This window comes from Callorhinus ursinus, unplaced genomic scaffold (genome assembly GCF_003265705.2).
Source record: "Callorhinus ursinus isolate GAN/ISIS: 27379988/994484 unplaced genomic scaffold, GSC_fseal_2.0 scaffold2, whole genome shotgun sequence".
NCBI classification, from domain to species: domain Eukaryota; kingdom Metazoa; phylum Chordata; class Mammalia; order Carnivora; family Otariidae; genus Callorhinus; species Callorhinus ursinus.
Genome location: NW_027397064.1, coordinates 23334706 through 23347619, shown reverse-complemented (window position 1 = coordinate 23347619; position 12914 = coordinate 23334706). Strand labels below are relative to the sequence as shown.

The window sequence follows — 12914 nt, the reverse complement described above, 5'->3', positions numbered from 1 at the left end:
AGTAACATTGGAAGACGACAATGTGTAGCCTCACTTCTTACCTCTGACTGAGAGTTTTAGGGTCTGCCAAGCTTGGAGTTGTCTCTTCTAACTAAACTATCTATCTTTATCTCTATCTCTATATAACAAAGAGAAATTATCTCTCTATATTTTATTTACCTATATTTATAGATGGATAGATGGTTAGATAGATAGATAGATAGATAAACAGACAGACAGATAGATAATTTGCCAACTCTTTACGGATGAATGTCTGCCGCATCAACAAAGATAATGTCCTGGGATGAGGGTGAGGAGGCAGATATTATGATAACTTAACTGCTTTCCTTGACGTGAAATCATGGACTCACGGACTCAGTGATCACTATCAATTTCCCTGACTGCATCTGGGACCCTGAGGAGCAAAGATTCTCCTCCACTTTCTAAATGTCAAAACAAGCACATTTTCCCAACAAATGAGCTTTAAGAAGGGAGTTTTTTGACCTTATATGTTTTCTTTCCTTAGAATATGTATGCTTTCTCTCTTAAGAAAGGGAATCTGCAGTTCTTGGACTATCTTAGGGACAAAAAGGGATGATGACAGAGGTTTGAAGTCTCAAGTAGGGAATTTTCCTGAAAGACTTCCACAATGCTAGGTTTCCCCCAATATTTTTCCTAAAGATGCTATAGGGATTAAAAAGAATGTAGTTCAGAGAATGGGATGCCTTCAGGATACCTGAATGGGACATAAATCAACAACAGGGTTGCTTTTTTATGACCTGAGCAGATTATCCTAGTATTCACAACTAAAAACATGTAAGCTAGAGGAGAAGGAATTGTTCCATTCCCTAAGAATCCCATCTCATCCCTTATTGCTCCAGTAACAGTATCCTCTCTAATGAGTGGTACAGCAGGAGAAGAAATTCCCATTTTACCTTCATTCAATTCCATAAATTCACTAATCAGTTCTCCAAAGCTAAGAATGAGTCCTAGAAATTTGCTGCAATGGCCACTCTAACCGATCTCACATTTAAAGTATTTACTTTCAGATATGTTTCTGTTTTACCTAGACACTGAAGCATATCATTATAATTCCCCTTCTTCTAGTTAATACACACTCTCTGACATGGCAGGCAAACAACCTTCTTTGAAAACATTGATTAGAGTATCATTTTTATAAACTGTGGACCTGATCTAAAAATTGATGCCTTCATAAGTATGTGCCACTCTTCACTGATTCCATCTGTCTCACAGGGTTTTCACTCTAGGTTAGTTTTGATCAAATCATCTTCCAAGTAATTTATCCTTAAGCTAGGAGTATTCTTGGAATCATTTTTTTTTCTTCTTCAGATATCCACACTATGCTGAGTAGTTCTTCTTATGTAAATATTAGCAGCACCTTTGTCAAACATTCTATTTAACAACAACTGCTGAACTAGGCTAGTTGAACTCAAACATTACTAAGACCTTTCACAGAAGAGTTGAAAAATGCTTAGCAACTCTAGTGTCAGAAAACGAACTTAGAATGAGTATGTCTCTTGTCTAGGTCAAGGCAAATGTCAGGGCCAATGAAGGGTGAAACATGATGATAGAGATTTGAAACGAAGGGCTGGGGTAACAGGTGCTTGGTGTGAGCACTGAAAGACAGGAGAGAAGTGCTATGAAGTACTAAAGACAGGATCACACTGAGAGCAGACAAAGAAAAGCCTCAGGCTTCTCCCTGCCAGAGAAATAGAGCCTATACATAAAATAGCTTCAAAGTGGCATCTGAAGAGACACTGAAATTTGGAGCATCTTTTTGTCTAAACAAGTCACTTTTCAAGGCCCCAATGAAGCAACAGGAACCTATTTGAATATGAAGAAACAGGTACAATTGTTTTGTCACTGTGTTGGCACAAAGAAAAGCTAAGGACAAAACAATACAGTGAAAGAAGATGAAGGTTTCCTAAGTATACTCTATGGGAAAGGTGCTGTGGTTGACAAGTTCTCTATTTTTTTAATGTCTATAATAACATCGTGAGGTGGAATTTTCTTCTCAATTTTAAAGATGAAGAATCTAAGTCTCAGAGAGACACTCAGACTGTAAGTGGTGATCTGACATTTGAACGGGTTTGTTTTTTTTGTTTGTTTGTTTTGTTTTGTTTTTCTGATTCCACACCCATGCTCTTTGACATACATTGCGTTGCCTGCAGATGGCCTGTCCATTTCAGTGTTAGGTTATTTACTTGACTTTCACTGAATAATGCTGAAGGGGTTTGAGAAATTTAAATGTTCTTACATCAGATGTTCTATCTCCTGAACCAAGCATTTCATTTTATTTTTAGTCTACTAGAACTCAGTAAACTTAATATATCCTTCCATTATTATTGAGGGCTCCCAAAAACAACTTCAGCATTTTGTATCTGTTTAAAATGTTTGCTTGTCCACATATCAAATGACAATCTAATCAAGATGATACAGTACACAGTTAACCAAATAATTAGAATAGTCATAAAACATTAAATAAAGGTACTAATACATGAATGTGTTGGTCTGAAAATATGGAGAGTATTTGGCTAATATTTGGAAAACATAAATTGTATATTGGTATCACCTCAAATTTTACCTATTCAAAAGAGATATTCTAATAATTCATAAAATGAAAATCCAAATATTTAAGGTGAAATTTGGTAAAAAAAATGTACATATTTATGTAGTAAATTTGTATTCAGGTTATCATCATTATAAATAGAATATGAATAGTAGAATAGATATGAATCTAGGTATTTCTCAAAGATTCCTTCATATCTACAATATCACATATAGATGAGATTGTATAATATTATTCAGATGAGGTAGTTCTATAAATTCCAGAAAGGAGAAAATAATAGTTTTTTGTTGTTGTTGTTGTTGTTTGGTTTTTGGGTTTTTGGGGTTTTTTTTTTTGCCTCATACAATGACATTTAGATTTTGGTCAGACAGGTAACTAAATAAGTAGAAGCTTGTAGACTTAAAGTTGTAAATATATTAGATGTTTATTTGAATTTAGAATAGGGATATTTTGTTAAGAAGGATCTTATAAAAATAAACAAACAAACAGCAGAACACCATAATGGGAGTGATTAATAAAGCCACAGCCACGTGCAAGTGACCTTAACAAAGGAAGTAATGAATTCTCTCCAGCTCTGCAGTCCTCTGGTTCAGTACTGTCATTCTCAATGGCCTCAAGAAGGTTACATGCCTGATGGACACATTGATGGAAATATGGTCTCTCCCCTGACCAGAAAAGGATTACCCAGCCTAACACAGCACCTAGGGATTGCCAAGACAAGTTCCTTACTCCCTTTTAGATTGTGCAGCGTATCTCTAGCCTAGGGACCTGCCTCTTCTCCACTCTGTCCACCTCACTGACAATGAACCAGGGAAATGTGAGTAGCAGCAGTAGCCAGAAAAATATGTTTATGTTTCTTGTCTTCGGGCACAACCAAAATGAAAGTCTCTAAGTAAGATCTATAGTAATAACTATAGTCCAAGCAATAGCTTTTGGTGACCATCAAGCTGATTAATAAGAATGTGTGGAAGTTAATTTATATCTTTGATAAGTGGCATCCAACCATTAATCCTTATATATGACAGCCTCAAGTTAAACAAACATACCTTTTCACAAAGATAGAGTTTACAGGCAACAAATGTAATAAAAAAAAGTCATATTATTCTAGGGTCAACACTGCAAAAAAGATTTCAGGAAAAACAAAAATGTTACATATATATTAAATATATATATGAATTCATAATCTCAAAATTATTTGTTACAACCTGCATACTTCCTATCTTACAAGTAGTACTTGTTATTTATCTTGTTGAAAGTGTTTAAAAATAAAATTTTGCTTAGAAGGAAAAATTGACCATGATTATTATTGTCCCTGTTATGGTTTACCACTATGCAAAGTTGGTACCAGACCAAATGGCAACACAGAAGAAAGTTTACTCCCAGCATCTTGCTAACCTCCAAGCTCTTTAATACCCACACGTTTTCATCTAGGCACCTAGTATGCTCTTTTCATTCTCATCTCAACCTAAGGAGTATTTCTCATCATTCAATCACAAATTCACCTGTTCTCTGTCCCATTCCTTCCCTTCCCTCCAGGAGATGATAAGTGGATGAAAATTATTTAGATCAAGTAAGTGAAGAGGTTAACTAGATATCATGCTGTTGGTTCTTGGTAACATATCTTTAATTAAAAACAGACTGTTTCTTAAACTTTTGTGGCCATCAGAATCATGGGGGGGGGATCCTTAAAATACATATTGATGGGCCCTACCACAAGAGTTTCTGGTCCATTAGGTCTCAGATAAAGCCCCAAAATTCGCATTTCTAACAATACCCAGGTGATGCTGATGCAGTTGGTTCTTTAAGAATGGTTCTTTATTTTATTTTATTTTATTTTTTATTTTCAAGAACCAAGTTAAAATTTTAATTCACTAGACAGTGAAGTAGTGAGATATTTGGCTACTCAGCAGGTTTTCTATTTCCCTTCATATTATATAAGACAGCCCTAAAATTAGGGCCAACCCTGGAGCCCTACACTTAATATAACCCTAAAACTGTTTTAAATTTTTATCAACTTGCTTTGTATAACACATAAACAAACAAGATAGAAAAATTATCTTTCCAAAACACAAAAACAGTCTTACCTGAAGTGAATTGCAATGTTTGCTGGTTACTTTACTAGGTTACCTAGAACACTCAATTCTTTAAGATACAACTATAGAGCAAATTTCTTCCCCAATTCCTCTTTATATGAACAGTGAGGTGTCTCCTACCCTTCCTCATATATTCTTACACACAAACAGAATCATGCTTATCGTGTGACTTTCGATCTTCAAAACTAGAGTTACACTACTGATTTCAATTACCTAGAGTAAGATCAATGATGCTGGACTGATGTTCACATGTAATTCTCAGCCACCTAATAAATATATTAAGATATCTGGACAATTTCCAAGTTGTCTAAATTTTCCACCATTTATTTTTACTTTTCTTTATATTCAAAAAGAAATTAATAACTCTTGAACAAACACATTTTTTGTTCTGAACAATCAACTCATTCTCTTAGCCACTTATTAGTTACTCACTTCTACTTACTTTACACACACACAAATATTATAAGACTTTCTGGCAGAACATGGCATAATGTTCTTGAAATAACAGTGCTGTATTTTGGTATGACACAAACTGTCACAATCAAAAGCAATCATGGTGTGAGCTCACTCAATAAATAAGGTATGTTTAAATGTGGCATAATTTTGATTAAATAACTTAAAAAATATTGGAGTAGTACTAATGTTAAATGTAAAAATAAATAAGATAGCTCTTTAAAGATTGATTTTCTGGATGAAAAGGTTGTTCAAATAGCACATATTATGGAATAATAACTCAAGTATTATAAAAAGTTTAAAAAGAAATGTATTGATTTTTTCTTTAAATAGAGGAAAATCATTTAATAAACCATAATTATTCCTATGCAAGTTTTAACTGGATTATATTATTTTTAGACTCTTAACTTCAATCATTCAATTTCTCTCCATCCATTCCATTTCTAAAATTCTTCTTCCTATCATTATTTCCATGCAAGTAGCAATTTAGTCAAAAACCCTACTCTTCAATAAGGAAACTATCTTTGAAAGGAAAGAACAAAAAAAGTAAAATGTTAATGAAGGAATCTATAAATTCTGAATAATTTGCATTTACCATTATGCCATCAGTTCTATAGCAATCATGTCCAAAATAAATAACATAATCAGTATTCCTTTCTTCATCCAAAGTATCCAATTTTAGTTTACATGTCTGGCTAACTATGAAGCTATTTCTAACTTAAAATATTTTATATCCACTATGAATTAAAGAAACAAAAATCTTAGTAACCTGACAATATCAATGTTATTTTTACTTAGTATTTTGAGGCAATACCTCTAAAAATTGTAATTTTTTAATGTCAAGAAACATTACCACTGAGTGGACTCAAACACACATAAAATCACTATGTATTTTGATGCAAAATATAGATCATATTAATGTAGGTTAAATTAATAGTTTAAACTCCTTTATCCCACTGTGAGATGATAATTAATTACTAATTAGCACTACTTGACTACAGGCACACATAGCAAAACTCATGATTTGAAACCTTATACCAAACCTCCTACCAAACCTCCTACGATAGCCTGTGTGAGCTATGAACAATATGGACTGAAAGGGTACCTGCAGGAGTACCAGGACCAGCTTACAAAACAAATTCCTACAAAGTGTTGTGTTTTCTTGTTTTTTGCAGCAAGGTAATAAGTTTAGGTTGTTAGCAATTCCTTTTTCCAATCTTAGGGGAAAAATCACTGATGATATTGAAACATTCTGAGAAAGAATTTCTGATGGCATTTAGTGAATTACTGAATAAAATAAATCAAAACTAAATTAGTAAATCAAGGTACATTTTCCAAAAATAAGGGACTGTGCAAAAAACTAGATTAGTGGAACTAGACATAAAGACTTGTGTATTTACTGAGCTCTAACAAGGGTAAAGGTGGTGGTGTTATTTATTGCAGAGATTTGATGATGTGGTCCACTGTTCACCTGAGACCATTCTTAAACCTGCTTCCTATCTCAGTTTTCAGTCACTGAGCATTTCCTTAGAGTGTACTTCTGTTCAGCTGAGATACAGTATTACGGTATTTTTCAGACTGCACTTACAATATCTGTAAATAAAAGCAAGGGCCTCACAAGGCATTATTTCCCATAAAACGAATAAAGACTAGATATTTAAATGCTTTATAGTGTTCCTCAGTATAACACATACTACAGTAACCTTACACACATATGTGTATGTTTATTGCATTAAATTGATAATGAGAGCATATTTGCAATTTTGTATATTTTTCTTACCTGTCAAGTTCTTCAGTCCAAGTTCCTGAAGTCCAAAGTTCCCATCTTTTCTGTAGTTTAAAAATACTGCCAAGGCATATCGATCCTCATAAAGTTTTGTCCCACGGATAATGCGTAAATTCTCCAGAGGCAGGTAGCGAAACTGATTAAGAGCCACTAACACGTAGCCTGTGACTTCTCGAATAGACTGAAAAGAAACAAACAATTGCCTTTGTTAAAAAAATTAGAAATTATTTTTCAGTACACTAATTTCCACATTATATTGTAAATAATTACCTTGATAATACAAGAACACAAAAGGTTAGAATCTCATTTGAAGTATGAGCTGTACTCTTTAAAAAAGTCATGAATGTACTTATAGTAAAATAATGGATTTTGTTTTATAAAACATTCACCATACCTGGGATTTAAATATAATTAAAGGAATAAATATGTCATCCTTTGACAGACGAAAATGAGGTAAGAACACCTAGCCATCAACCAAAATTTTTATAAAACAAATTCATAAGCTTATCGCAAATAAAACAAAGCTGCATGGGTTTGTAGACTATGGAATGTATTTTAAACTGCTATATCGATGTTTAATGCTATCATTATCAGAGACAGTTAACTTGTATGTCTCTGGGAAACACAAATATAAACAATATGTATTAAAGACTGATAATGATCTCTAATTTAATTACAACCACAATTTTTTGCAAGATTTTGTTTATTTGAGAGCAGAGAGAGAAAGAGCAAGAGCATGAGTGGGGGAGGGGGAGGAGGTGGGAGAAGCAGAGTCTCCGCTGAGCAGGGAGCCCGATGATGCAGAGCTCTGTCCCAGGCGCCCCTACAACCACAATTTTATTTTGACTATGTATTGTTTAATATAGTATAAGTTAATTACTTGAAAGTTTGTAGTACATTTTAAAGCAAAAAAAGTCACAAAAAAAGCCCTTAGGTTTCATTTAAAGTTACGGTTCTTCAGTAAAATAAGCAAGATTGTGACAGCTATGAATATATGTATTAAGGTTTTAAAAAATTAAATATAAAAAATAAAATTTATATATGTATATATGTGTGTGTGTGTATATATATATATATATATAATATAGAAGTGGTAAAATATTTGATGTTATTTTAATGTCAATTTCATGCCAGTATAGACCTCTTAATTGTGATTTCCCAGTGCTCAGTCTTTGGTACTCTCTTTTCTATCCACTCTCATTTCCTTGGTGACCTTATCCAGTTTTAGGTTGATGATCTCCAAACTTTTACCTCCAACCTGTCCCCTAAACTCTAGACTCCTATCCAACTGCCTACCCCACATCTTCACCTGAACGCCTAATAGACTTTTCAGATATACCTATCCAAATCAGCTTCCTTGTCCCAACCTTCTAACAGCCATTCTCATCTCAAGTTGAGGTCAACCCAGCCTTCCTATTATTTAGGCCCAAGTCTTGGGTCATTCTTGACTCCCCTTTCATCATACACTAAATGTAATCTGTCCTATTTTTTCTACCTTTAAAATGATCAGGAATTCAACCACCTCTTATGGCAACCACTGCTATCATCTGAGCCATCATCATTCCTTTATCAAGATTACTGCAATAGGTCTCCCTGTTCCCTGCAATAGGTCCCTACTTCTTTTGATCCTTTATCATGTATTTTCAGTTAAGGCAGGACCCGATTTTTTTTTTTTTTTTAAGTAGGCTTCATGCCCAGCATGGAGCCCAGCTGAATGGATTACCCTGAGATGAAGACCTGAGCCGAGATGAAGAGTTGGATGCTTAACCCACTGAGCCCCCCAGGGCCCCAGACCTGATTGTTTTTAAACATAAATCAAATCAAGACACTTCAATTCTTAAAATCCTGAAACATCTCCCTAGTCACTCAAAGTAATAGACAAAATTCTTTCACTGATGAGTCAAAATCTATCTGTTCTGCCCAGTGCAGCAACAACTAACTAGATGTAGCTACTGAACAACTGAAATATAGCTGGTATGAATTGAGATAAAATACACTCTTGATTTCAAAGATTCCATGTTGAAATGATAACATTTTAGATAAATTGAGGTATATAAAATGGATTATTAAGGTTAATTTTTAACATTTTTTACGTTTTTATTATGGCTACATGGAAATTTAAAATAATATTTTTATGGCTATCACTATATTTCTGTTGCACAGTACGATACTATATGGTCTGGTCATCAGTTCTTTTTGTAACTTCTTTTTTTAACCCTCTTCCTTTCTTGCTCTAGTCCAGTTTTTTGTTTCTTTTTTAAGATTTATTTATTTATTTATTTTGAGAGAGTGAGAATGAGAGAGAGAGAGAGAGACTACATGAGAGCGGGGAGGGTCAGAGGGAGAAGCAGGCCCCTCGCTGAGCAGGGAGCCCGATGCGGGACTCGATCCCGGGACTCCAGGATCATGACCTGAGCCGAAGGCAGTTGCTTAACCAACTGAGCCACCCAGGCGCCCTCGCTCTATTCCAGTTTTGCTGGTTTCCTTGTTCTTCTAACATTCTAAGTGTGGTCCTACCTCGAGGTGTTTACTATACTCTTAAAGGCCTGAGTTTCTTTCCCTTTTGTTCTCTTTTTGGCTAATTTCCTCACTGCCTTCAAGTTTTTTCTCAAATCTCTCAAACCTCAGTTGAAGCCAATGCTGACTAACAGTTCTCCCACCTTTTCCTGCTCTAACTTTTATTGTCTCTATAGTACTTCTCACCTTTAAATTTACTATATAGTATATATATTTATTACATTTAGTATTTATAGTCTGTCTCTCCCTTTCTCAGAATATAAGCTCTGCAAGGGCAAGCACTTTAATTTGTTCATTCATGTCTCATGTAACTACAACAGTACAGGCACATAGTGAAAAACCAATAAATATTTGCTGAGCACTCTGGCTTTTCTCTGGCCATATCTTCACCAATAGGCAAAGTCTACAGAGTCAAGAAAAATACCCATCTGGAACCTGCATTCCTTTTCTCTAGAGAAGACCAATGCTCCAGATCCCTGTGATCCCAGAATTTCATTCCCAAATTGCCCCAATCCCTCATCTAGAGCCTGTGATATCATCTTTCCAATTCTGTCCCCCAGTCAGCAGACTATGCGACCAACATGCATACACCTAGCAAGGATGGGTGGTTCAGGTGCAGATGTTTTAGTGGAGAGTGTATGGATGGCTAGATGTACAGCCTAAGTGTCACTCTGCTCAAAGCTTCCTATGACACTGGACAGAACTGGTTAAAGGAGGGGCTGAAGGCTGGAGTCCATCCCTCTCCATGCCATCATACTACTGAGGAGTTCAAAAATTCTAACATTTCACCCAGCCATCCAAGTTGTTATAAAGATATTTCTGTCAAAGTGGGAGGATAGATCATATTTTAATAATAATTATTATATTTATAATAAAGAATAATGACACAAAATATGTAGACCTTCATTTATACTCTCATCCCAGGTCCCCCAATTCTTAGGAATGAACCTGCTAACACTAATCACCTAGAAAAATAGAATCCTAATGGAGCAAAGAGTCCATTAAATGGATGAAAGGTCCAAAATGGATGAAGGGTCAAGGAACCTATGAAGCTATTCATGTCTGGCACTGGATTGGGAACTCTAAGCCACTCTAAGCATTCCTGGGACACTGAGAATTGTGGATTAAAGAGATGAATTCTTAGGGTGATAGAAAAAAGAGGTGAAAGGTCAACAGTAGCATGCATTGTTTGTATACCACATGTGTTTGAAATTGCACTTGCCTGGAATAGTCTATCCCTAGAGCCCTACAAATCCTCCTTCAATCACTGTTTCAATGGTTGAACTCTAATCCCTTTGTGTCCTTAGAAGAGAGATCAAAAACATTTTCCAATATCATTTGGTCTAACAAGTAAAATTTTTTCATTCACTATAAAGGTAATTTATCCTTTAACTTGTATACAATAATTACCAAGTGCTCTAAAGTACAATGATACACAAAGATAAACATTGGGGATGGAGGATATATTATCAATATTTTGTCTAGAGCATGTCATAGTATCCATTCTTCCTAACACACTCACCATTAGTTCCATTTTCACTTGGGAACTGACTCTAATTAGACTCTTAGAATAATGGTAAAAAATGTGGGCTCAACTGCCAAGCAAAGCTGAGCTCAAAACACTTCACACTTACCAGCCTTCACACTTACTGGCTTTGTAGTCTTGTTAAAATTGTTTACCCTCACTGAGGCTCAGTTTCTTTATTTTAAAATAAAAGATAGCAATAACTCTATTAAAAAGATTTTATAAGACACTTATAAAAAGTATCTAGGGAGACCTGGGTGGCTCAGTCAGTTAAGCCTTCAACCCTTGATTTCGGCTCAGGTCATGATCTCAGGCTCATTGAGTCCCTGCCTCAGGCTCCATGTTCAGTGTGAACTTGTCTCTCTCCCTCTGCTCCTTCCCCTGCTCTCTCTCTCTTGCTCTCTCAAATAAATAAAATCTTTAAAAAAACCCAAAAAGCTAAAGAAAAGCGTCTGGCAAACAGTAAGTGTTCAATAGATGCTATCTATTACAAATATTATTATTTCTGGTAACAGCCAAAACTATCTGTAAACAATCTGATTTGAAAATAAAAATAATTATAACTTTATTACAGAGGAACCATTGGCTTTAATCTTTGTTATGTAACCTTTATATCTTTTTTTTTAAGATTTTATTTATTTTATTTATTTGAGACAGAGAGAGAGAGAACATGAGCAAGGGGGAGAGAGGCAGAGGGAGAGGGAGAGTGAGACGCAGACTCCCCCCTGAGCAGGGAGCCCGATCTGGGGCTTGATCCCAGGACCCTGCGATCAGGACCTGAGCTGAAGGCAGACACTTAACTGACTGAGCCAACCAGGCGCCCCGCCTTATATCTTTTTTATATCTTGCCTCTTCAACTTGTAATTTATTCTTAAATTACAGAACTGGTTCCTTATACTGTTTCTGTGTATGTTCTAGCCTTTAGTACAGACTCTGGCACTGAACAGACATTCAATAATGGCTGTTGAATGAAGTAGAATTGAAAAGTAGAAAACAATGCTTATGGTCGTTTTAGATATTGTTTTCCATTGAAAATGATTTTATGAACTTTCTGCTAATAAAAACGTTGTTTGAACAACATAATCATGACTTGTGCCCAAGGACCACAGTGGTAAGTAGAAATCACCAGAATGCCCCAACAAAAAGAAAACCCTGACTCTGGTTCTGGCTCAGTACATTTAGTTCCAGGAAACTGCCTATTTTGTCAACTGAAGAGTGAATACCCACCTAAAGACATATCTCTCTCCTTGTGGTGTAAGTTTCTGCTGTCTAAAACTGATTGATTTCCATTGTCAATGTATGCTTCTACAGCTCTTTTGTTCAAGAAGTGAATATAACTGAAGATCATTAAAGCCTTAAATGCTTCAGAACTTTTCTAACCCAGGGATGATTTGTTCTGCTTAGGGCGTTTGATGATGGAAACCAAAAAAATGAAAAAAAAAAAAAGAAATTTGACCAACTTCCCATATTAGCAATATATCCATATTAGCAATAAATCCAGAAAAAAAATACATGGTTTGCTCTAAAGAATAGAAATTTACACTGTTCTCCCATAAAATATTTTTAGAAAAAATATGAAATCTGAAATTATAATGTTCCCAGGATTTTCAATGGATATCATTCAATCAAAGATTAGAAGAGATTGGACTGCTTCACTGGGCTTTACTTGCAGGTCATTCAAGAAAAATCAGTCTTTATTTTTTAAATCTCTATTTCATTTCACAATTCTTATAACAACTGTTAATTTTGTATTTGACACAATTTCCTTATTCTTTTATTTTAGTTGGTTCTAATTTGATCCTAGTGAGAAGAGTAAATATCTCCTTAAATGTTCCTTCATCCACTTAAGATTTAAGTGATTGCAATACCTCATGATTCCTGAATATTTAATCAGTGTTTAGGAACAATGTTATGCACATTAAAAGCAATTATACATTCTTGGCTCTGTGTATAAAACTCTGTTTCCTGTGT

The 12914-nt window shown here is 34.9% G+C and overlaps 1 protein-coding gene across 8 annotated transcripts in view; it reads right to left on the bottom strand.

Moving 5' to 3' along the window:
• The window catches only part of ERBB4 (erb-b2 receptor tyrosine kinase 4), a 1101497-nt gene that overhangs the window by 496608 nt on the left and 591975 nt on the right, over positions 1-12914 (bottom strand). For all 8 annotated transcript variants that reach the window (XM_073879088.1, XM_073879094.1, XM_073879096.1 and 5 more), the window contains exon 3: positions 6896-7082. In XM_073879088.1, the coding sequence (XP_073735189.1) occupies positions 6896-7082 (187 nt within the window). The remainder of the gene's footprint in view (positions 1-6895; positions 7083-12914) is intronic.